Source organism: Siphateles boraxobius, unplaced genomic scaffold (genome assembly GCF_051911475.1).
Source record: "Siphateles boraxobius isolate OS27281-9 unplaced genomic scaffold, OSU_SipBor_1 41, whole genome shotgun sequence".
Classification (NCBI taxonomy): Eukaryota; Metazoa; Chordata; class Actinopteri; order Cypriniformes; family Leuciscidae; genus Siphateles; species Siphateles boraxobius.
The window spans coordinates 25,659,369-25,685,000 of NW_027509042.1; the positions used below are offsets into that span (position 1 = coordinate 25,659,369).

At 37.9% G+C, this 25,632-nt stretch overlaps 1 protein-coding gene across 7 annotated transcripts in view; it reads right to left on the minus strand.

The window, feature by feature from the left end:
• Positions 1–317: 317 nt before the first annotated feature.
• rptor (regulatory associated protein of MTOR, complex 1) overlaps positions 318–25,632 on the minus strand; it is a 389,484-nt gene continuing 364,169 nt past the window's right edge. For all 7 annotated transcript variants that reach the window (XM_077199050.1, XM_077199052.1, XM_077199048.1 and 4 more), the window contains 5 exons: positions 13,549–13,676; positions 9,662–9,748; positions 9,447–9,563; positions 4,693–4,822; positions 318–3,479 (listed from right to left, as the gene is read on the minus strand). In XM_077199050.1, coding sequence (XP_077055165.1) covers positions 3,411–3,479; positions 4,693–4,822; positions 9,447–9,563; positions 9,662–9,748; positions 13,549–13,676 — 531 coding nt within the window. In that variant the 3' untranslated portion in view covers positions 318–3,410. The remainder of the gene's footprint in view (positions 3,480–4,692; positions 4,823–9,446; positions 9,564–9,661; positions 9,749–13,548; positions 13,677–25,632) is intronic.

The following is a 25,632-nucleotide window of genomic DNA, read 5'->3' on the forward strand; positions in this document are numbered from 1 at the left end:
TGTTCTAGTAAACAAATGTTTTGTTTTTAAATAAATATATATTTTTTACTAGTGTTTATAGTCAATATAGTATATTTGGTTATACAGTAATAATAATTAATTTAACATATCAACGGTTAACACACACACACACACACACACACACACACACACACACACACACACACACACACACACACACACACACACACACACACACACATAAAGTTTATGGACATTTGTCAACTAACAAATAAAAACTGCCAACATTAAGAGGACCTGGATAAAAGTATGACAGAAACAAGCAAAGCAAAGAGACAAATAAATCAAACTGTACATTTATGTAACTGGTTTATTCGAATGCTTTCTTCTCGTCTTTTAAACCATGGAGAAAAAGCAGTCTACACCCATGGAAAACCCCTGATTGTTCAATTCATTTCAATTATTTTACTTTAAAATTTTAAAACCCAAAGCAGGATTAGTAGAGCAGTAATTTCCAGTTTGATGATGCCAGAGTACATCCACAACTCCCCACAGCGTGCTGAAAAACGGTATATTCTGATGGGAATATACCGGCACAAATCACATACAAATCCACTGATTTAAGTGCAAAACCAAATTATCCTTTCAATGAAAACAAATGTCCAAAAGGGGCAAGGAATCCAACAAGAGACTAAAGGTCCTGGGGAAAGGTGAAGGACAAATGTGCTTTCTCTTAGCCTTCAGGGATTAATGCAAACACAGCAAGAGAATGGCAGCCATACCATGAAATACAAGTAAAAAAACCAAAAAAAAAAATAAAATAAAAAAAAAAAAACGAAAAGAGATTAAAAGATGAAAAAATAAAACCTTATCTGGTTAAAATTTTTACATACAGATATTACAAAAAAATAAAACAGTTACAAAATTAATAACATAAATTCAAACACATTCCAAGAACTGGATTTTAGGAAGGTAAGAATTAAAAATATCTGTCAGACATCATTTCACACCATCAGTGACGTGTCAGAAAATCAGGGTGCTAGAGTTGATGGACACTACACACAAGGATGTTTTACCTTCACCATCTCACTAGACAGAACAACAGATTCAGGACTAGTGTTAATTCAACTAATCAAGGAGCTTCAAAATGTACAAGAATAAAAATTTTCTTTCATTTATCTATAATTTGATTTGAAGACATTAATTAAATTTCCCTAAAGAAGTGTAATTTGATAGTGACATGATTGCCCCAAAGGAAAATGTCTAAAAGCTATACAAGTATTTCTCAGTATTTGAGCCAGGTCTGTTTCCACCAGTCACCTCACAATAAAAGTTCAGATATGCTTACAGACATTTTTACTAGGATGTGAAAGGGAAAAAAACAAAACACTTTGATCAGATCTTTTACAAAAATACATTTCCACCCTGATCCTCAACCCTTCTAGTTTTATTGATTGGTTAAATGTATCAGCAACTCAAAGTCCCTTACAAATCTTACTTTAGCACTGTTAAAAGCTTTTATTCACATTATGTACTCTAAAAATGTCAAACACTAAATATTAAAAAAGCTCCATCCGATTTTTCTGCTGTACTTTACGGATAGTTCACAAAAAAAAAAAAAAAAAAATATTTACCCAAACATTTAGACAAACCTGTGTGACTTTTTAATGTTAAAATTACTGGTTCCCATCCACTTTCACTGAATGAGAACGAGAGAGAGAGAAAAAAAAGCAGTTTGGACACTTTGATCAACATCTCCTTTGTGTCCCACAAAGGTCATGCAGGTTTGGGTGACATGCAGTTGAGTAAATGATAACATTTTCGTATTTAGGTGAACTACCCCTATATAGGGTTTTAGCAAAACGTTTTATTATCATTCTTGAGCAAACTGATAAAGGTTGTGAGATTAAAGCTATCAGCTGCACAGAACAAAATCAGACTTCATGAGTACATAAAGTACATAGAGTGCTACTATAAGAAAGACATGATACTTGTATTTGATTCCACATAATGCTGTGCCACTATGCCAGTGGTTTTCAATCTTGGTCCTGGGGACCCACCGCTCTGCACATTTTGTATGTCTCTCTTATCTTATATTCAGTTCATAGATCTAGCACCTAATGAGCTGATGATATGAATCACGTGTGATAAATAAAGGAGACATAAAATGTGCAGAGCATTGAGTCCACAGCACCAGGATTGAAAACCCCTGCTCAATGTTTAACTAAGAGATTAGACATTCATGGAGTGACAGGGAAAGTGAAAGTGGAAACAGATCAGGTCAAACAAACTGCAACATCATGATAGGCTAAAAATATGAAATAGTCCGTTTTCTGTTCTGTCAACTGCACTCATTTTTCATTGAGGAAAAATAACAATGGAGATCCTATTTGATTTTTATGACCAAATGAGTTTCCAGAAGAACCTCTGGAAAGAGCAGTCTGCTCAGAAGATGGGGAGGGGTAAATGATGAAGGCGATGATGACCAAGAGTACAAAAGGTTTGGCGCTGCAAAAGTAGGTAGTGTGACATTTCCAGCATGAAGGACGAGCAAATTAAAACTGAAGCTCTGGCATAATTTTCAAATAGGGGGCTGTGTGTGTACAGAGAGTACAAAACGGTTACATATGACTCTTGAATGCAAGCTTGATGTTATTGTAATGCCCAGGTACCAAAAACTTACTCTGTCTTCTTATCTTTACATTTCTGTCAACAAATCTACATCCTGATTATTTGAGCTTATTTTTAAGAACCTTTGCTTAGTGTGTATGCAAATGAATGGTAGTCCCTATTGTCCGTGTCCAATGCTTTAAGATCAGTCATGTGTGTTGAGGTGTAATGCAGCATCTGTGTACATACAGTCCAAAAAAGTGTTGGGGGTTTGGCACCGTGTGTGAACATGTTAAGCAGGGATGTGCAGGGAAGGTTGTGACTGGCGAGCAGGAGTCCTGCATCGGTTTGCTATTTCTTCACACTAGAAGAAGAGCAGATCCAACTGTACTTCAGCAGAGATATGATGAGGCAATGTAGTTTCAGAGAGAACCCACTGAGCAACAGGCCTTCAACAGTCAGCCTGGAACACCCAGCTTCTGGAAGTTTTTCATCTTCATAGTCTCTTGTCTTCAGGTCGATCTATCAGACTCAAAGGCTTTGCATGAGGTTAACAGTTCCAAGACAGTCAAACCCGGCCAGCATCGGCCGAACCATAAAGTTTTAAGATCTTTATATGCAATTTTAATAATATACACTCCTCTGCACACCCAAGTGTACAATCAATAAATCCATAATGAGAATTATCTTGAGAATAATAATAATAATAATAATGATACTAATATAGTCATGTGTGGGTTCAGCAACCTTCTTTAGACATTCATCATGGTTGTTGCATATGTACAGCAAGTAATTCACATCCGGGGGGCAGCAAGGGTCAAAGGTGAGAGGTCATGATGTTATCTGAGTCTCTTCTCTGCAGAGTAGATGGACATGTAGTAGTCATTACTGCCCACGGCCAGGTGAGGCTGAGGTGGAGAAAAAGAAGAGGATTATATATGTAAAGTTTTTATTTTCTATTACAGTGTTACCATAGAAATTATTTTTGTTTTGTTGGCCAATACTACAGTGGTCTTACCTTATATTGTCATCTGTCAATATATCACGAGGATAAATGGAAAAGTAAAAACTGCTTGCATTGATTGCACTGTATATAAATAATAATGGGAGGCATTACTGATTTAAAATAAGTAGTATTTGGTTGGTCTTCCATATCTTCCAAAAAGCCTTAAATGTGTTATTTGACTGACTGATTTATAATCTACAGCATGTGTGCTTTTTGCTTATCAAGATGCTGTTATACCTATGTGTACATTTTCTTTTCTCCTCTATTAATATTCTTAAGTTTACCTCATTATTTGATTTGCTATGATTGCTATATTTTATAATTGCCTTTAATTATGTGCTCATTGTTCAAAATGTAGGAATAAAAACATATTTAGTTGGTCATGTGATTTCAGCATGGTTGTCACCATGAGGAAGGAGCCCTTCTGTAGAATAAAACAGCTTTTTTATCTTGAGCAAGAACATAATTTTGAACACTGGTAAAAAGTACTATATATTTCTTGAGAGGTAAAACATTGGAAAAAAAAAACCTCAGTTCATCTTTAAATTTAAATTAGGTGCCAGTATATATATATATATATATATATATATATATATATATATATATATATATATATATATATATATATATATGTACAGATAAAAACTGTGGATCAACTGTGGCTTGTCTTTAACCCCATGACTTGTAATGAGCCGAGTAATCAAAAAAGTGAAATTTGCTTTGCCAAAGAAGGGAGAGGTAGCTGAATTTGCACATCTGTATAACCAATCGTATTAGAGAACAATTACGTGATGAGTAAAAAGTCATGCTACCTTTGCTATGTACCTATCCTATATAAACTGTTGTATTCCTTTTGCTGGTGGGATTCTCTGTGATTTATACGAGGTCCCTTATGGCTGTGATTAAAGCTTATTCAAAGGCATTGTCTGAAGTCTGTCTGGTTACTGCTGCGCAGCAGGTTAGCACAGTAGCTTGACTCTAGTTTAACTACTTTTTAAGTGTAATTTAAAGCTTGACAGCTTACAGTTTAAAATAGCTTTCCCAACACTGCAGCTTATAGAAAAAACAGCTTATAGAAATAAGGGACAAGGTCTTCATTGAGAAACGTGTCTTACCCAGTAAGGGTGGAAGGCCAGGCAGCTGATGGCTCCGATTCTCTGCCCCATGAAACCATCATAGTATTTGATGTTGCTGATCACATCCCCATTGGAGTTATACACAGCTATAAACTGATTCATAGAGCCACTAGAGAGAGAGAGTCAGAAAATTAGATAAAAAAGGGATTAAATGAGTTACAAGCATTTCAGGACTGAATTATATCATGGACATGACAATGACAAAGTGAAATGAGTACTGTTTCTTTAGAATGCCTCTATTATGCTATTTTAAAGGCTCCTAATTTTGTTTTGGAGGTCTCCTACAAAAGGTTTACATGCATCAAAAGTCAAAAAACAGTTTTATTTTCTCAATTTTTCAATGATTCTGGAACGACTCGATGGATGAATCAGTCTCTCTAACCCCTCCTTTCTGAGAGCCTACTCTTCTCTGATTGGCCAGAAGGCCCAGCATGTTGTTATTGATCTACCGTAAACAGCGACTGTTGGAAGCTACACACCCATTACCATAACTGAACGTCATCTCTGTCCGGAGGCTTCCTACAGCTCAGCGATTGAACTGTAATGACAGTAGCTAGTAATCTGAGCGCAAGTCCGATGACGGAACATTGGAAGAACTAGTTATTCAAACCGAACCTCCATCACAAGGACGACTTGAGCAAGACCTTTCTGAGTGATACTCAGTTTGAGGTACATTATGAGATGTTTCAACTGTAATTCATCACCATCCGCATTACCAAGTGTATGTAAATCAACAAACCGATGTGTATATTTCTAATTTATTGTGGTGCACATGCGGGAACTGTATTAACTGTATCAATAACGGTGCATATGTTCGCCCAGCACTAACATGAATGACTGATGTAATAAACGCTTGTAAAACAAATCTTTCTCCATCCTTTATCCTCAAAGTAGTAAGAATGACAGACAATCTGTGTTAAGCATATTTAACAATATAAGTGGCAGAGTCATGTTAAATAGTCTATGCAGTGACGTCATTTAAACGTGCGTGCCTGCGTCCACTATGTATGTTATGAGCATGCGCAAAAATAAAAAAAACAGTCTGTTGTTCCCAGACGAAAGGGACGATGGTGGTCTATCTGATTTTTCTCCCGTGAATAAGTTAATCATTTTGGTGACTAAGACACGCGAAAGACTGCTGCAGAAATGTATAACGCTACAATCTGCATTAAAGGTGCCATACAGTATGCTGGTTAAAAAGCCTCCTCATATCCTGATAGCATTCACTCTGTTAAGTGGTCTAAATTCATTTTTTATGAATATATGTTGTCTGTGGAAGGCGTAGGACCATAAAATATTCGTTCAATCGTTGTGTTCGGTCCGAGCGGTCCTATTGCATGTGTTCCCTGTCAGTCAACGTGTTTGCATACCACTGCGCAGGATGTTCACGTAGACATAATAAGTCATCAGCCCGTTCATGTACACTGTGCAGACAGAGCGAGAATGGCAGGAAAACAGCAACAACCTAACTTTCCTTCTGAACCGACAAGTGGCACTGGCAAAGGATCTACGATCTATATATCTTCATCGGAGCCAAGCAGACTCTCATCGTGGACACCCTCTCATGCAAGAAATTTTATTACACACTGACAAGTTTCGCTAGCTAATCAACCGAAAACTTGCTGCATCTAATTCTGTTTTTAAGATTTTGTTTACGTTTGGTATTGTAGTGTTACTAACTGTACTATAAAGTTTTCTCACCGGTGAATGACACATGATATTGGTATTGCAGTAACATTGTTTTCGGTCTTCTTGGCTGTGCGCGTTCATGCTTTCAGGAGGCGTGGCTTTGGATGGCGATTTGTAGGGAGGGTGGGACGTACGCTTTTACTGCTATCAGGCTCAAGTTAGCATTTTCACAGATTTCCTACAGCCAGGGGCGGATTAAGGTTGTCAGGGGCCCCTAGGCTGCTCTTTGTGTAAGCCCCCCAACACACTAAAAATGTATTTAGTGCCATATATGGTCCATACGCAACTACGGTGAACTGGCATACACACACATTGAGACAGCTAACACTACAGTGTTTTCTTTACATTCCTTCAAGTGGTGGACCACAACAGTAAGATAATTACCACCACACCTCGTAGGTAAAATGAAAAATTGAACATTACAAACAAACCACAAATACAAACAAGGCTCAGTGCTTAGAATCAACCATTTAATTATGATCAAGAAACACTGGCAGTACAACCAAAACAGAGGTGTAAGTCTAAAGAATATCAGATATTATTATCTGCCACCACAGCCCCAAAACAAATGTAACTATAAACATCAAAGCAACAAAATACCTTCACATTTCAACTCTCATCACTTGCTGTTGCTGTCTTGCACTTGACCTAACAAATAAGGTCTAGGCCTAATAGCATATCATTGTGCAAATTTACTTAATTTATACCTAGTCCTAGGTCAGACTCAGAGGTCATGAGGGCCAGAATACAACCAGCATCATCAAGAATGAAGAGGTGAACATAAAGATTGCGTCATTCACGTGCATATTAAATAGCCACATAATTGGTTTGTTTTGGTCTTGTACATCCATAAATGTTCCAGCAGATGATGGATAGTTTAGCCAGCAGTTGATGATATTAATCATTGCTATATAAAACTAAATAAGCTATGTATTAATATTAATAATAAAAAAATAAAAAATTCTCACCATCGGCATTGGTGTGTTCCACCTCTTTAGGTGACGGCTTACAAAAGTAATCTGTCAGCGTTTGTTTCATCTTCTTATGGAGACGAACACACGCGTTGTTCAGGTTCGATAACACAGAACGAGCAGTGCGCTGCGTTTTTTATGTTGCTAGGCAACCACCGAAACAGCTGTCCTGTCAGTCAAGTAAACGTCAAATCAGCCTTTTAAATTTCGCGTAGTAGTCAGCGCCCTAATATACTTTTACAGTAGGTCGCACAGATTATATTTCAGGAGCATATGCGACCAAAATGGTTTTGATTTCGAGCCTTGATGTTTCTTGTAATGTTAGCCATAGTTACTTATTTCTTGATGTTGGTGTCTGCGTTTTTTAAAGCCATCTCCCGCGGACGCAGTGACGTTTTTAAGCACGAACCCGAATCGCCGTTGCTAGGAGGGCGCGAGCGCCTCTGCCTCTCAGCGCCTCTGCCTCGCGAGTGGATGATAGCCCTGAAGACGCCTAGCACCCAAATCGTCCCCGCGAGCTGTTCGTTTAATAGTCGGCTCGGAAGAAACCGAACATTTTGACAAAAATAAAAAGCGAGGCGGAAGAAATTTTGCCATTGCGCACCGCCACAATAAAATAAGCATAGAGGAAACACTGCATTGTGGAATAACTCCCCAAATTCCCTGAAATATTACCGATGACATGATGAGCTAGCTGCAGGCGTTTCAGCTAGCTCCGTTCCGGCAGTCTGTGGTGGATCTTGTCTTTGACTGGATGAAGATTCAGCAGCTTTGAAATATCATATAAATTTAGGATTTTTTTTCAATATATCTTGGTCCCGTTGTTCTCTTAACTTTAGTAATTTACGTTTTTGTGCTCCACTTTCATGCTTTCTTTCAGCCATTCTGCCACTATGCCGTCCAGCAATAGCAGTGACGTAAATGAAAATGATTGACATGATTTGACCAGCAGCAGCTGAATGGATAATCAATTCACGTCCACGGAGAGGGATCGGTCTGTCCTATGCACCGAAACCTTTTTACAATGCAACAAAATATTTAAAGAGCATCAAGCTATTAAAATCTATATTATGTATAGTCACAGATAATTTAACAGTATATTGGTCAGTAATTTGTATGAGGTTAAACAGTGATTAGATAACGTTTTTAATTTAACGTTCACAATTGGTCTGGGCGTCTGGCCCATCCAAACTGGAATCCCGGCGCCGTGCCGTGCCTGGTTCGCACTTAAGTAAAAAAAAAAAAAAATTGTCTGGCCAATACGAGGCTCCCTGAACACGTGGGGCCCTAGGCTGCAGCCTATGTAAGCCTGTGCATTAATCTGCGCCTGCCTACAGCACCTTTAATAGATGCAGTTTTAGGTAAAAGTGGCCCACAGCTGATTAGCAGAAGTATTTCAGTAAGACAGTAATAACGTGGTTTAGCCGGTTAGCTGGAAACTTACACAATATAAAACACAAAACTAAGTATTTTGAACACCCGGTAAAAATTCATCATCAAATTATTCATACTTACAGGTTGTGATTCTGAGGTGCAAGTTAGTCAAAATATACTGGGTACTGACCCATCTTTCTAGAGCAAGCGCTTTGCGAATCCCGCGTTGAACTCAGAATTTTGAGAAGCAGTCGTCAGTAAAACGACGTGCTTAGGGCTGGTAAAGTTGTTCGTGGACGAACAACGTACAACAGGTGGGCATTATGCAAACGTATCTTCTAGTGACGTAAAACCGTAAAGCAGTAGGATTCAAATAAAAAACAACTCGTATTGGCAGTTTAGAGTCGATTCTTTCTTTCGGGAGACAATAACTTTATTTATCGTGCACTTTCAACGTAACTTTGCAGAACATTTACATTCACAAACAACTAATTACACATTGGATGAAAGGGTATATTCGAAAAACCATAATGGGGCACTTTAAATAAACTGACCTTAAAAATGAACTACATATGTGATGTTACAAGCAGAATTATTAATAACTTTAGTCAAGTTTTTTTCTAAATAGCAATATTTTTGCACAATGGAACTGATTGTATGGATGATGTAACGTTATAAAGGTGCATGTGCATCTCTCACCAAGCGAACAGGTTTGCCTGTGGATGGATGTCCAAAGCTGTCAGTCCTTTCACTGTCTGCAAGATGTTGATTGATTCTGGCATCCGTGGATCAAAAAACCGCACATCCCCATTCACACTAAAAGAGAGGGGAACCTAATTATGAAAAGACTACAAAAAGAGAGCAAGTTCTATGATGAAGTGATTTAAATTATGTGGGAGAAAAAAAGCAGTTACCTGACACTGATAATGTGTCCTTCGGGCTCCTTCTGCAAGTGTGCCTTTACCACCCAAGCACCATGTTCCCTATATGTCATCACACGACTGAAAAAAATAAATATTTGGGTAGTATAAGCCAATCATTCCATAAAAATTAGGAAGCATCATTGAACATTGAACACTAGAGGGAGCTGGAGGAATAACAATGCACCAGAACACAGAAAAACATTGATTGGTAGCATAGTGAAAAAATCATAATGGTTCTTTAGAAGGGTGTTTCTTACACTATGGGCATTTTTCATTATTACTAGTCTTGGGTCAGTAATTTTTTTTAATAGAAATTAATTATTTTATTATTTTATTGGATGCATTAAATAGATAGTCCACCGAAAAATTTAAATTCCTTCATTTCCTCCTATCATTCAAACCTGTATGCATTTCTTTATTCTATTCATTTTCGTCCATGCATTGGGAGTCAATGGTCAGGTTTAGAAATAAAGAAAAACAGGTTTGGAACGACATGAGAGTGAGTAAATGATGGCAGAATTTTCATTTTTCGGTGGACCATCCCTTTAAATTGATCGACATGACAGAAAAGACATTTACATTGTTACAAAAAAAATAATCTATTTCAAATAAATGCTTTTCTATTGAACTTTCTATTCATCAACGAATCCTGGAGGGGGAAAAAATAGTAACAACATCCATCAGTGTACTTACAAGTATCACTGGAGAATGTGGAGGAATTTCAAGTTGAACCAGTCATTTCTATCACAGTGCAACTTACACCACATCTCATAATATCATAACCGACAATATGTAATATCATATTGTGTTTAAATACATTCTATCATGGAGATAATTTCAATGTATATTTTTTACATAATTTGACAAAATGAAAGCATGATTGGAAATATTTAATCATAAATGTATTATTAACAAGTGATATTTAGCTTAATATGTCTGTTTCTTTACACATGTCTCCTACTTTTAATCATGTTCTTTACTGACAATGTTATCTCTTTGATAACCAAGAACACTAGTTTAAAAAAAAAGCTTTACTAGTGGATTTTTTAAAATATTATGCCACAATTAAATTAGTGTTTTTTTGGTGTAAAAAAAAAATATAAATCAGTTTCACACAATAAATATTGAAATTGTTTAGGTTTAGATATGATATTTTCACATTTTAAGAATTAAAGTGTGAATCTGAAAAAAGGGTGAACAAATCTAATAGACCATTTTAAAAGTAAGAAACACCCTTAAACTAGACTGAAAACATGACCATAAACACTCCACCATAGTTAGTTGAGGCAAGGATGTCCGCATATGGATTCTGCATTCTGTGACAGAACTTTAGCATGTCTACAGAGGTCAATGCACGTTTACTTCAATTTCATTAAGCAATTTATGCTGTTAAAGTATAGTGGCTCCCATGCTGCAAGCGAATTCTAGAAAAGGAACTAAAAAACAGTGTGACACAGGAAATGTCAGCCTGAGCTGTGGGACACAGAGGTGGAGTGTTTAAAGGTGCATGAAAGAAAATAAATTATAATGCATGGAAAAGAGAGCTGACGGATGTGACTAGCAGAGGGGAAATCTTGAGTGTTTGGAAATGGTAGCACTGGAGGGAACTGTTAAATTAGCATTATTTAAATATTCATAGGGCTTTTTTATGACTTAATTATGCTGTTTTCTCATGGAATTTGCAGGTGATAGTGTGTGAACACATGTAGGCAGCTGTGGCTCGTCTGTATGGGCACCAAAATATTAATTCAAACATAGACCTCTATATACACAGAAAGGTAAAATATGTAAGAATTTTGTATCAAAATATCCAAAAACCACTTGCACAGTCTAACACATTTCTTTTAATGGTGTACTTCCATTATCCTAAATGTTTCCAAGAATTTGTAAATTCAGAGAAATTCACAATTTTAAAAAGTGTCCGTCCGTTCACTTGTCGCCTGTCAATGACGTAATATCCACATTATCCCTGGTTTCCGCTTGTACTGCCATAGTAACCATGGCAACAGAGGTGGTCAACTGCCTAGTGCGTAACGTCTAGCGGCACGCTGTTGTTGTTTCGTTCAAACATTATGGACTATGGCAAGCCCACTTTGGGACAAAAGGAGAACTAAAACGAGGATCAATATCAGCGTGGCGTTTTCGAGATGCCGAGAGCTCCACATCCGCGACTAACTTGGACTTGACACTGAGCTTCACGAGTCACGAATTGACAGGGACGCCGCTCTTGCATGTACTTTATTAGATAGGTGAGCAAATGTATATAAAACAAATCAATGTTTTATAGCTCAACATGATGAAATGTTAGAATATGATCAGTATGTTATTCTTATGTTGATCTAGCTTACTGCTAGTCTCATTTAACAAACAAACTAACACATAAAATAACATTGTAACTTTTAACACACTCAAATGCTGTTTAGTATGATAGTGTAACGTTAGACCAAATGAAACAGCGCTGCGTTACCTCACAAGTTTAATTCGTCAAACAAACTGACCTGTGTGAGTAGTAATTCAGCACTTGCGGGTAGTTCGGTAGAATTAAATGTCCTTTATATCCGCGGGACTCGCGTGTGGCGTTAGCAATCGCGCTCTGCTTCATACCACAGTCATGTTAAAAACATGAATGTTTTCACTCATCCATAAACATTATTAGATCCATCAGCATGACAGCAAGTCCCATCATTCTGCATATCTCTGCGTCTTCAACCTACGCCTTTGTTAATGTAAGAGGTTAGCGACCCCTAGCGGTGAAAAAAGTACATATTGTAGCTTGAATTAATAATAAATTAGAAATGTGTCCTCATTCTGCAACAAATAATTTTTTCGCATTTTCTAGACTATCGTAAAGTGAGCAGGATATATTTAAATGTAGCGCAAGGATTTGGCAGGCATGTATTCATGATACTAAGCGAGGCAGCCGGTCTCTGACCCTCCCTAGCTTTACAGCGCCCCATTAAATCTGTGGTGAAAAATGGAACTGCAGCGCGGTCTCATAGATAGCCATTGGGGTAGATTTCTGGCTGCCCAGCTTATTTTCACGTGACATAACAAACCTCGCTCCAGACCAAGACGATCTCAGTCCGCCTCAGCTGTGTGTCAGCATCAGGGCAGTAACTAGTTGGCATGACTGTTCTTCTTATGTGGAGTAGCTTATCAAATTAATGAAATTATAAACCCTTTAGTTTAAATGTGTTCATGTGAATAGCCTTTATATACAGTAGTTCTGTTCTGTTCTGTTTATTTTATGTTTGTTCTGAGAATAGACATTACTTTTTTCTTTACTCGAATTCCTAACTTGTAATATTCTTAAACAACATTCTGACGCAATAAAACATTATGCAATTCTAAGATGGCATTCTATGCATTTGTCGCATATTCTAAAGTCTGTCAATCATCATTAGAGTGCCACCCTCAGGCTGAATAACGCAAGGACATTAGAATTCTGTCAAAAGTGTGTCTAATGTTCACCGATTAGGATATAAATTATACAAAATGTTTATCATAAACTAGCACTAAGACCCAGAATGTGCCCTAACCAAATTTACGGCCAGGAACCGCTACTGCATGGAGGTGTGGGTTATTGTTACAGATACTTTTATCCAAACAAGACCAAATGCAAGACAAAACGAGCCCAGTGGTGCTGGACAGGACTTGCCTGTAGCCAGCAGACTGCCGATTCATTTTCTGATCTAGCCAGTTAGAAATAATTTCAGATTTCAAGACATCTTCGAATTCATACTAGTTGTGGTGGCACATCAGAGATGAATATTCAATAAAATAACTCTTTTTAAAGGATTCTGTGATTTGATTCTCCCCAAAGCTCAATAATACAATTGCATATTAATACAATTAGAGCTCTGTAAAACGTGACACACCATTCGTTAGGTCCCATTCTCCGGTCATACACCCGAACAGATCCGTCTCCAAGACCTGCAGCTACAAGTGACCGCTGAGGATCACATGACAGGCTGGTCACACAGCTGTCTGCTCCTGTTGGGATGTCCTGCAACATAGAGACACAAAAGCTGAATGAGGTACGTAATGAAGGTGTGAAGTTTTCATGCCATGTGAGACAACAATCTAAAACCCTATAGGACTTAAATTAGGGCTGGAAATCACCAATGCAATACAGTACATCTCAGAATACATGTCAAGCTTCAGTACTCAAAATCATAATAATATCTTAAAACTAGAATGTACATTTCCAGAAGAAAATGTGAAGTGGTGATTGCAGTGTCAAGACTCGCCAGACGGTTGCTTGAGTGTGGTACATGACTAGATATGAACCAACAAACATGTCTGTACGACGTTTTGGTGCTGAGATATGGCTTATTCATGTGCTCAGGTGGTTGCTAGGTGGTTGCTAGGGTGTTCTGAGTGGTCGCTATGCGGATGCTAGGGTATTTTGGGTGGTTGCTAGGGTGTTTTGGGTGGTTGCTAGGGTGTTCTGGGTGGTTGCTAGGCGGTTTCTAGGGTGTTTTGAGTGGTTGCTATGATGTTGCTAAGCGGTTGCTAGGGTATTCTGGGTGGTTGCTATGTTGTTGCTAGGTGGTTGCTAGGGTATTCTGGTTGTTGCTAGGTAGTTGCTAGGGTATTCCGGGTGGTTGCTATGGTGTCACTAGGTGGTTGGTAGTTGTCACAGATGGTTACTATTGGAGTTCTGTGCTTTTTTTGGCATGATTTAGCACTTACCTAATCGCCATTAGCATGTAGCTATTCACAGCTAGCATGTGTAGCATATTGGAAATTCTGTTTGCTAGCATGAGTCAAAAGAGACAACACCCATCTCTATACGATGTTCTGATGCAGAGATATAGGTCTTGCAAAATGGTTGCTAGAGTTCTCGTTTGGTTGCTAGGGAGTGGGTTGGCAGCTGCCAGTCATGAAAGTCCAAAGGCAGCTTGTCAGTATGAATGATATAAACCAACTGCCATGCCTCTGTGACATTTAGAATGGAAGATATCCCTTCAAGGATATTGGTTGCTAAGGTGCTCAACAATGGTTGCTAGGGAGGGGCTAGGAAGTGTTGACATGATTCATGATTGGCTGTTTGATGCCCAGAGTCAAACTTGTGTTAACCCCATCTCTATATGATGATCTGATAGAGACATATAGGTCTTGCGAAATGGTTGCTAGGGTACTCTGTTTGTTTGCTAGGGAGTGGCTTGACAGCTGCGAGTCATGAAACTCAAAAGGCTGATTGTTAGTGTGAATGATATAAACCAACTCCCATGCCTCTGTGACATTCAGAATGGAAGATATCCCTCTATAGGTTTTAGTTGCTAAGGTGCTCGACAATGGTTCCTAGGGAGGGGCTAGGGAGTGTTGAGGTGATTCATGATTGGCTGTTTGCTGCCCAGAGTCAAACGAGACCACCCTTTTGTTTCTATGACACTTCTATCCGGAGATATCCTTTTGATCTCTTTCAATGGAAGTCTATGGAACTTGCTGCTAAGGTTCTTCACAATGATCAAGAGATACTGATTGGTCATCTGAGTAAAATGAGCCCGTCCCCTTGTCTCTATGACACTGTGATCCAGAGCTATGTTCAATACAATATCCCTATGCAATTTCATGGGCCGTCCTACACCATAGTAAGTCAATGGGGCAACTTTGAGCAGCTCCTGCCCCCCAGAGGTAAAACTTTTACCCCATTGTGAGGTATGTTCTTACAGAGCCTGTCAGCCTCTTCTAATGTGGCAAATCACACGTTTCTGTGAAATCTGATTTCTGAGCTATGACTCGTCAAAATTTGTTGCAATGTTAAGTCTATGGGATTTTTTTGGGGCGCTTTTTTGCCCCTGGGGCAATTACCGTACCCCTGATCTCTTAGAAAAGATGTAGCACACCTCTCCTCAATAGGCCGCACGATTTGACGCCTCACTCAGGGGTCTATGATGTCAGCATGTATTTATTATAACATAGTAACAGATAGTTACTATAGAGTTATTATAGAGTTCTTAAAATCTTCATTAATGAGTGCCTTTGGTATCAGGCCTCGTGCCTATGGCTTACGGTTGCTAGGGTGCTGTAATTGGTTGCTAGGTTGAGGCTATGAAGATTTTAGACCATTACTTATTGGCTGCTTGATAATATAAATCCTCTGAGGGACAGAGAGAGGGAGAGAAACGCAGGGGTGTCAGGCCCTTTGTGTCTGTGTGTGTGAAAAAGTCGGTTGGGATTTGAAATTCTGAACATTCCGCAATGTTAAGTCAATGGGATTTTTTTGGCCGCTTTTTCGTCCGCTGTGCGAACATCGTACACCCAATCGCTTATAAAAGTCATAGCACACCTCTCCTCAATGAGCCGGTCGATTTGACGCCTCACTCAGGGGTCTGTGACAATCGGTGCAGGCGGAGTTACGCACCAAACTTTGTCCAGAATAATAAGAATAAGAACTAGAATGTACATTTCCAGAAGAAAATGTGAAGTGGTGCTTGCAGTGGCAAAACTCGCCACTCGGTTGCTAGGGCGTTGCTAGGCGGTTGCCAGGGTATTCTGGGTGGTTGCTATGGTGTTGCTAGGCGGTTGCTAGGGTGTTCTGGGTGGTTGCTAGGGTGTTGCTTGGCAGTTGCTAGGGTGTTGCTAGGGTAGTTGCTATGGTGTTGCTAGGAGGTTGCTAGGGTATTCTGGGTGGTTGCTAGGGTGTTGCTAGGCGGTTGCTATGGTGTTCTGGGTGGTTGCAATGGTGTTGCTAGGCGGTTGCTAGGGTATTCTGGGTGGTTGCTAGGCGGTTGCTAGAGTGTTCTGGGTGGTTGCTAGGGTGTTGCTAGGCGGTTGCTATGGTATTCTGGGTGGTTGCTATGGTGTTGCTAGGTGGTTGCTAGGGTGTTCTGGGTGGTTGCTAGGGCGTTGCTAGGCAGTTGCTAGGGTGTTCTGGGTGGTTGCTAGGGTGTTGCTAGGGTAATCTGGGTGGTTGCTATGGTGTTACTAGGTGGTTGGTAGTTGTCAAAGATGGTTACTGTTGAGTTTGTAGCATTTTATTGGCATGATTTAGCACTTAGCTAATCAATATTAGCATGTAGCTATTCACTGCTAGCATGTGTAGCATGTAGCAAGTCCTGTTTGCTAGCATGAGTCAAAAGAGCCAACCCCCATCTCTATACGATGTTCTGATGCAGAGATATTGGTCTTGCAAAACGGTTGCTAGGGTACTCTGTTTAGTTGCTAGGGAGTGGCTTGGCAGCTGCCAATCATGAAGCTCAAAAGTCAATGTGAATGTATAAACCAACCCCCATCTCTATACGATGTTTTGATGCAGAGATATAGGTCTTGCGAAATGGTTGCTAGGGTACTCTGTTTGGTTGCTAGGGAGTGGCTTGGCAGCTGCCAATCATGAAACTCCAAAGGCTTCTTATCAGTATGAATGATATAAACCAACTCCCACGCCTTTGTGACATTCAGAATGGAAGATATCTCTCTTTGGATTTTTGTTGCTAAGGTGCTTGACAATGGTTGCTAGGGAGGGGTTAGGATGTGTTGAGGTGATTCAGGATTGGCTGTTTACTGCTCCGAGTCAAACGAGCCCACCCTCATGTTTCTATGACTCTTATATCCTGAGATATCCCTTTGATCTGTTTCAATGGAAGTCTATGGAACATGTTGCTAAAGAGCTCTAAATGGTTGCTAGGGCGTGGCTTGATAGCTTCACAATGATCCTGAGAGACTGATTGGCCGTCTGAGTAAAATGAGACTGCCCCTTTGTCTCTATGACACTGTGATCCAGAGTTATGTTCAATATAAAAGCGGTTTCTATGGTGTAGGACGGCCCATTTCATGGGCCGGCCTACACCATAGTAAGTCAATGGGGCAACTTTGGGCCGCTCCTGCCCCCCAGGGGTGCAACTTTTACCCCATTGTGTGGTATGTTCTTACAGAGCCTGTCAGCCTCTTCAAATGTGGTAAATTACACGTTTCTGCGACATCCTCGTTCCGAGCTACGACTCGTCAAAGTTTGACGTAATGTTAAGTATATGGGATTTTTCGGCCGGTTTTTCGCCCCTGGGGCGAACATCGTACCCCCGATCCCTTATAAAAGTCATAGCACACCATTCCCGAACAGGCCGCACGTTTTGACGCCTCATTCGTGGGTCTGTGACAAAAACTGCGGGAGGAGTAGCGCGTCAAAAAGTGGCCAGAAGAATAATAATAAGAAAAAGAATAATAAGTATGGACAATAACAATAGTGTTGCCTTGCTTTCAGCAAGCACCACTAATAAGAATAATAAATATGCACAATAACACTAGTGTTGCTTTGCCTATGGCAAGCACCACTAATAAGAATAAGAATAAGAATAATAAGTATGCACGATAACACTAGTGTTGCTTTGCCTATGGCAAGCACCACTAATAAGTTTAAATAGGATTTCAGTAAGTTGGCTCTCACAAGCCAACTTAACTAGAAAAAGTTCGTCGAGACAAACTTTAAGTTGGCTTGTGAAAGTTTTGACCAGAAAGTTTAAATTAGTATATAAAGTTTAAATTAGTTTGAATGTTAAAGTAGTTTGAAGTTTAAAGTTTAAAGTAGTTTAAATCTTAAATTAGTTTAAAGTTTAAATTAGTTTGAATATTAAAGTAGTTTGAAGTATAAATTAGTTTAAAGTTTAAATTAGTTTAAAGTTTGAATTAGTTTAAAGTAGTTTAAACTATTTCAAAGTTTTAAATAATTTAAAGTTTAAAGTAGCTTAAAGTTTAAAGTATAGTTTGAAGTATTTTAAAGTTGCTAGGGTGTTTCTAGTGGGTTGCTAAGGTGTTCTGGGTGGTTGCTAGGCGGTTGCTAAGGTATTTTGAGTGGTTGCTAGGGTGTTCTGGGTGGTTGCTATGTTGTTGCTAAGGTGTTCTAGGGTATTTTGGGTGGTTGCTATGGTGTTGCTAGGGTGTTTTAAGGTATTTTTTGTGGTTGCTAGGGTGTTCTGGGTGGTTGCTATGGTGTTGCTAGGGTGTTCTAGGCTATTTTGTGTGGTTGCTGTGGTGTTGCTAGGATGTTTTAAGGTATTTTGTATGGTTGCTAGGGTGTTCAGGGTGGTTGCTAGGCAGTTGCTAGGGTGTTCTGGGTGGTTGCTATGGTGTTGCTAATGTTTTCTATGCTATTTTGGGTGGTTGCTATGGTGTTGCTAGGGTGTTTTAAGGTATTTTGTATGGTTGCTAGGGTGTTCTGGGTGGTTGCTAGGCGGTTGCTAGGGTGTTCTGGGTTGTTGCTATGGTGAACTATTTATGAATTTAAAAGTTCATAAGTGTATGAATTAAGGAAAATTTATAACTGTATAAATTCATGAGTTCATAAGTTCAAATTCATGAAAAAGATTAGTTACAAAGAAAGAAAGAATAGTTAGAAAGTATGAAAGATTATTTAGAAATAAATAAAAATTAGTTAGAAAGAAAGTAAGATAGAGAGGTTAGAAAGAAAGATTAGGTAGAAAGAAAGAAAGATTAGTTAGAAAGAATGAAAGAGATTTGTTAGAAAGAAAGAAAGATTAGTTAGAAAGAAAGATAGATTATTAGATAGATAGATAGATAGATAGATAGATAGATAGATAGATAGATAAAATAGTCAGATGATAGATAGAAATAGTTAGATGATAGAAAGATTAGTAAGAAAGAAAGAAAGAGAGAAAGAAAAAGAGAGAGAAAGAAAGATTAGAAAGAAAGAATGGGTAGATAGATAGATGGACAAGTGTCATAGATAGATGAGTTTATTAGTTTAAATGAGTCTCAATGGCTCATATTGTATATAGAATGGCAGTTTGATTCAGTCTAGGGCTTCAAGGAGTTTAGATTTGAATTTTTGACAGTTGGCCAGTTTGAAAATCTGAACATTCCGCAATGTAAAGTCAATGGGAATTTCAAATGTTTTTTTTTCGAGTTTTGATCGTCATTTTTAGGAAAACCGTAAGTCCTATCAGTTAGAAAAGATATAGCACACCGAGACAGAACAGTTTGAGTGTCTGAGCCGAGTTTGGAGTATGTAGCGTTAAAGCTCTAGGAGGAGTTAGAGTTGTAAATTTTACCTGCAAGAAGAAGAATAATAACTAGAAAAAGTTCGTCGAGACAAACTTTAAGTTGGCTTGTGAAAGTTTGGACCAATAAGTTTGAAGAAGTTTAAATTAGTTTAAAGTTTAAATTAGTTTAAATTTTAAAGTAGTTTGAAGTTGAAATTAGTTTAAAGTTTAAAGTAGTTTAAAGTTTAAAGTTTAAAGTTTTAATGGTTTAAAGTTTAAAGTAGTTTAAAGTTTGAAGTATAGTTTGAAGTAATTTAAAGTTGCTAGGGTGTTTCTAGTGGGTTGCTAAGGTGTTATGGGTGGTTGCCTGGCGGTTGCTAAGGTATTTTAGGTGGTTGCTAGGGTGTTTTGGATGGTTGCTATGGTGTTGCTTGGGTGTTCTACGGTATTTTGGGTGGTTGCTATGGTGTTGCTAGGGTGTTTTAAGGTATTTTGGATGGTTGCCATGGTGTTCTGGGTGGTTGCTATGGTGTTGCTAAGGTGTTGTAAGGTATTTTGGGTGGTTGCTATGGTGTTCTGGGTGGTTGCTAGGCAGTTGCTAGGGTGTTCTGGGGTTGCTATGCAGTTGCTAGGGTGATCTGGTGGTTGCTAGGGTGTTGCTAGGGTGTTCTAGGGTATTTTGGGGGGTTGCTATGGTGTTGCTAGGGTGATTTAAGGTATTTTGGGTGGTTGCTAGGGTGTTCTGGGTGGTTGCTAGGCAGTTGCTAGGGTGTTCTGGTGGTTGCTAGGGTGTTCTAGGGTATTTTGGGTGGTTGCTATGGTGTTGCTAGGGTGATTTAAGGTATTTTGGGTGGTTGCTAGGGTGTTCTGGGTGGTTGCTATGCAGTTGCTAGGGTGTTCTGGTGGTTGCTAGGGTGTTCTAGGGTATTTTGGGTGGTTGCTATGGTGTTGCTAGGGTGATTTAAGGTATTTTGGGTGGTTGCTAGGGTGTTCTGGGTGGTTGCTAGGCAGTTGCTAGGGTGTTCTGGTGGTTGCTAGGGTGTTGCTAGGGTGTTCTAGGGTATTTTGGGTGGTTGCTATGGTGTTGCTAGGGTGATTTAAGGTATTTTGGGTGGTTGCTAGGGTGTTTTGGGTGGTTGCTAGGGTGTTCTAGAGCATTTTGGGTGGTTGCTATGGTGTTGCTAGGGTGTTTTAAGGTATTTTGGGTGGTTGCTAAAAAGAAAGAAAGATTGAAAGAAAGATTAGAAAGAAATAAAGATAGATAGAAAGATTAGTTAGAAAGAAAGAGAGAAAGAAAGAAAGAGAGATAGAAAGATTAGTTAGAAAGAAAGAAAGATTAGTTAGAAAGAAAGATTAGTTAGAATGAAAGAAAGTTAGAAAGTAAGATTAGTTAGAAAGAAAGAAAAAAAGAAAGATTGAAAGAAAGATTAGAAAGAAAGAAAGAAAGAAAGATTAGTTAGAAAGAAAGAAAGAAAGATTAGTTAGAAAGAAATAGATTAGTTAGAAAAGAAAGAAAGAAAGATTAGTTAGAAAGAAAGATTAGAAAGAGAGATAGAAAGAAAGATAGAAAGATTAGTTAGAAAGAAAGAAAGATTAGTTAGAAAGAAAGAAAGATAGAAAGTAAAATTAGTTAGAAAGAAAGAAAGAAAGATAGAAAGATTAGTTAGAAAGAAAGAAATATAGAAAGATTATTTAGAAAGAAAGAGAGAAAGAAAGAAAGAGAGATAGAAAGATTGTGTTCATAAGTGTATGAATTCATGAGTTCATAAGTGTATGAGTTTATAAGTTTATGAATTCATGAGTTCATAAGTGTATGAATTCATGAGTTTATAAGTGTACGAGTTTATGAGTTTAGAGTTTATAAGTTTAAATGAGTAAGAGTTCAGAGTTTATTAATTTATGAGTTTGAGTTCATAAGAGTTTGAATTCATGAGTTTATAAGTGTATGAGTTTATAAGTGTATGAGTTTATGAGTTTAGAGTTTATAAGTTTAAATTAGTCTAAGAGTTCAAGTTTAGAGTTTATTAATTTATTATGAGTTTAAGAGTTTAAGTGTAGATAGATAAGTGTCATAGATATATGAGTTTATTAGTTTAAATGAGTCTCAATGGCTCATATAGTATATAGAATGGCAGTTTGATTCAGTCTAGGGCTTCAAGGTATTTAGATTTGAATTTTTGACAGTTGGGGAGTTTGAAAATCTGAACATTCCGCCATGTTAAGTCAATGGGAGTTTTTTCCGACTTTGATCGTCATTTTTAGGAAAACCGTAAGTCCGATCAGTTAGAAAAGATATAGCATACCGAGTCAGAACAGTCTGAGTGTCTGTGCCGAGTTTGGAGTATGTGGAGTTAAAGCTCTAGGAGGAGATAGAGTTGTAAATTTTTGACAGAATAATAATAATAACTAGAAAAAGTTCGTCGAGACAAACTTTAAGTTGGCTTGTGAAAGTTTGGACCAATAAGTTTGAAGAAGTTTAAATTAGTTTAAAGTTTAAATTAGTTTAAATTTTAAAGTAGTTTGAAGTTGAAATTAGTTTAAAGTTTAAAGTAGTTTAAAGTTTAAAGTTTTAATGGTTTAAAGTTTAAAGTAGTTTAAAGTTTGAAGTATAGTTTGAAGTAATTTAAAGTTGCTAGGGTGTTTCTAGTGGGCTGCTAAGGTGTTCTGGGTGGTTGCCTGGCGGTTGCTAAGGTATTTTAGGTGGTTGCTAGGGTGTTTTGGATGGTTGCTATGGTGTTGCTTGGGTGTTCTACGGTATTTTGGGTGGTTGCTATGGTGTTGCTAGGGTGTTTTAAGGTATTTTGGATGGTTGCCATGGTGTTCTGGGTGGTTGCTATGGTGTTGCTAAGGTGTTGTAAGGTATTTTGGGTGGTTGCTATGGTGTTCTGGGTGGTTGCTAGGCAGTTGCTAGGGTGTTCTGGGGTTGCTAGGCAGTTGCTAGGGTGTTCTGGTGGTTGCTAGGGTGTTGCTAGGGTGTTCTAGGGTATTTTGGGTGGTTGCTATGGTGTTGCTAGGGTGATTTAAGGTATTTTGGGTGGTTGCTAGGGTGTTCTGGGTGGTTGCTAGGCAGTTGCTAGGGTGTTCTGGTGGTTGCTAGGGTGTTGCTAGGGTGTTCTAGGGTATTTTGGGTGGTTGCTATGGTGTTGCTAGGGTGATTTAAGGTATTTTGGGTGGTTGCTAGGGTGTTCTGGGTGGTTGCTATGCAGTTGCTAGGGTGTTCTGGTGGTTGCTAGGGTGTTGCTAGGGTGTTCTAGGGTATTTTGGGTGGTTGCTATGGTGTTGCTAGGGTGATTTAAGGTATTTTGGGTGGTTGCTAGGGTGTTCTGGGTGGTTGCTAGGCAGTTGCTAGGGTGTTCTGGTGGTTGCTAGGGTGTTGCTAGGGTGTTCTAGGGTATTTTGGGTGGTTGCTATGGTGTTGCTAGGGTGATTTAATGTATTTTGGGTGGTTGCTAGGGTGTTCTGGGTGGTTGCTAGGGTGTTCTAGAGCATTTTGGGTGGTTGCTATGGTGTTGCTAGGGTGTTTTAAGGTATTTTGGGTGGTTGCTAAAAAGAAAGAAAGATTGAAAGAAAGATTAGAAAGAAATAAAGATAGATAGAAAGATTAGTTAGAAAGAAAGAGAGAAAGAAAGAAAGAGAGATAGAAAGATTAGTTAGAAAGAAAGATTAGTTAGAATGAAAGAAAGTTAGAAAGTAAGATTAGTTAGAAAGAAAGAAAAAAAGAAAGATTGAAAGAAAGATTAGAAAGAAAGAAAGAAAGAAAGATAGAAAGATTAGTTAGAAAGAAAGAAAGAAAGATTAGTTAGAAAGAAATAGATTAGTTAGAAAAGAAAGAAAGAAAGAAAGATTAGTTAGAAAGAAAGATTAGAAAGAGAGATAGAAAGAAAGATAGAAAGATTAGTTAGAAAGAAAGAAAGATTAGTTAGAAAGAAAGAAAGATAGAAAGTAAAATTAGTTAGAAAGAAAGAAAGAAAGATAGAAAGATTAGTTAGAAAGAAAGAAATATAGAAAGATTATTTAGAAAGAAAGAGAGAAAAAAAGAAAGAGAGATAGAAAGATTGTGTTCATAAGTGTATGAATTCATGAGTTCATAAGTGTATGAGTTTATAAGTTTATGAATTCATGAGTTCATAAGTGTATGAATTCATGAGTTTATAAGTGTACGAGTTTATGAGTTTACAGTTTATAAGTTTAAATGAGTAAGAGTTCAGAGTTTATTAATTTATGAGTTTGAGTTCATAAGAGTTTGAATTCATGAGTTTATAAGTGTATGAGTTTATAAGTGTATGAGTTTAGAGTTTATAAGTTTAAATTAGTCTAAGAGTTCAAGTTTAGAGTTTATTAATTTATTATGAGTTTAAGAGTTTAAGTGTAGATAGATAAGTGTCATAGATATATGAGTTTATTAGTTTAAATGAGTCTCAATGGCTCATATAGTATATAGAATGGCAGTTTGATTCAGTCTAGGGCTTCAAGGTATTTAGATTTGAATTTTTGACAGTTGGGGAGTTTGAAAATCTGAACATTCCGCCATGTTAAGTCAATGGGAGTTTTTTCCGACTTTGATCGTCATTTTTAGGAAAACCGTAAGTCCGATCAGTTAGAAAAGATATAGCATACCGAGTCAGAACAGTCTGAGTGTCTGTGCCGAGTTTGGAGTATGTGGAGTTAAAGCTCTAGGAGGAGATAGAGTTGTAAATTTTTGACAGAATAATAATAATAATAATAATAAGTTTAAGTACAATATCAGTAAGTTGGCTCTCACAAGCCAACTTAACTAGAAAAAGTTCGTCGAGACAAACTTTAAGTTGGCTTGTGAAAGTTTGGACCAGAAAGTTTAAAGAATTTTAAAGTAGTTTGAAGTTTACATTAGTTTAATATGTAAATTAGTTTAAAATGTAAATTAGTTTGAAGTTTAAAGTAATTTGAAGTTTAAATTAGTTTATAGTTTTAATTAGTTTAAAGTTTAAATAAGTTTAAATTAGTTTAAAGTTAAAAGTAGTTTGAAGTTTAAATTTAGTTTGAATTTTAAAGTAGTTTGAAGTTTATATTAGTTGCTAGGGTGTTCTGGGTGGTTGCTATGGTGTTGTAAGGTATTTTGGGTGGTTGCTATGGTGTTGTTAGGGTGTTTTAAGGTATTTTGGGTGGTTTCTAGGGTGTTCTGGGTGGTTGCTATGGTGTTACTAGGGTGTTCTAGGGTATTTCGGGTGGTTGCTAGGGTGTTCTGGGTGGTTGCTATGCAGTTGCTAGGGTTTTCTGGTGGTTGCTAGGGTGTTGCTAGGGTTTTCTATGGTATTTTGGGTGGTTGCTATGGTGTTGCTAGGGTGATTTAAGGTATTTTGGGTGGTTGCTAGGGTGTTCTGGGTGGTTGCTAGGCAGTTGCTAGGGTGTTCTGGGGGTTGCTATGCAGTTGCTAGGGTGTTCTAGCGTATTTTGGGTGGTTGCTATGGTGTTGCTATGGTGTTTTAAGGTGTTCTGGTGGTTGCTAGGGTGTTCTAGGGTATTTTGGGTGGTTGCTATGGTGTTGCTAGGGTGATTTAAGGTATTTTGGGTGGTTGCTAGGGTGTTCTGGGTGGTTGCTAGGGTGTTCTAGAGCATTTTGGGTGGTTGCTATGGTGTTGCTAGGGTGTTTTAAGGTATTTTGGGTGGTTGCTAAAAAGAAAGAAAGATTGAAAGAAAGATTAGAAAGAAATAAAGATAGATAGAAAGATTAGTTAGAAAGAAAGAGAGAAAGAAAGAAAGAGAGATAGAAAGATTAGTTAGAAAGAAAGATTAGTTAGAAAGAAAGATTAGTTAGAATGAAAGAAAGTTAGAAAGTAAGATTAGTTAGAAAGAAAGAAAAAAAGAAAGATTGAAAGAAAGATTAGAAAGAAAGAAAGAAAGAAAGAAAGAAAGATAGAAAGATTAGTTAGAAAGAAAGAAAGAAAGATTAGTTAGAAAGAAATAGATTAGTTAGAAAAGAAAGAAAGAAAAAAAGATTAGTTAGAAAGAAAGATTAGAAAGAGAGATAGAAAGAAAGATAGA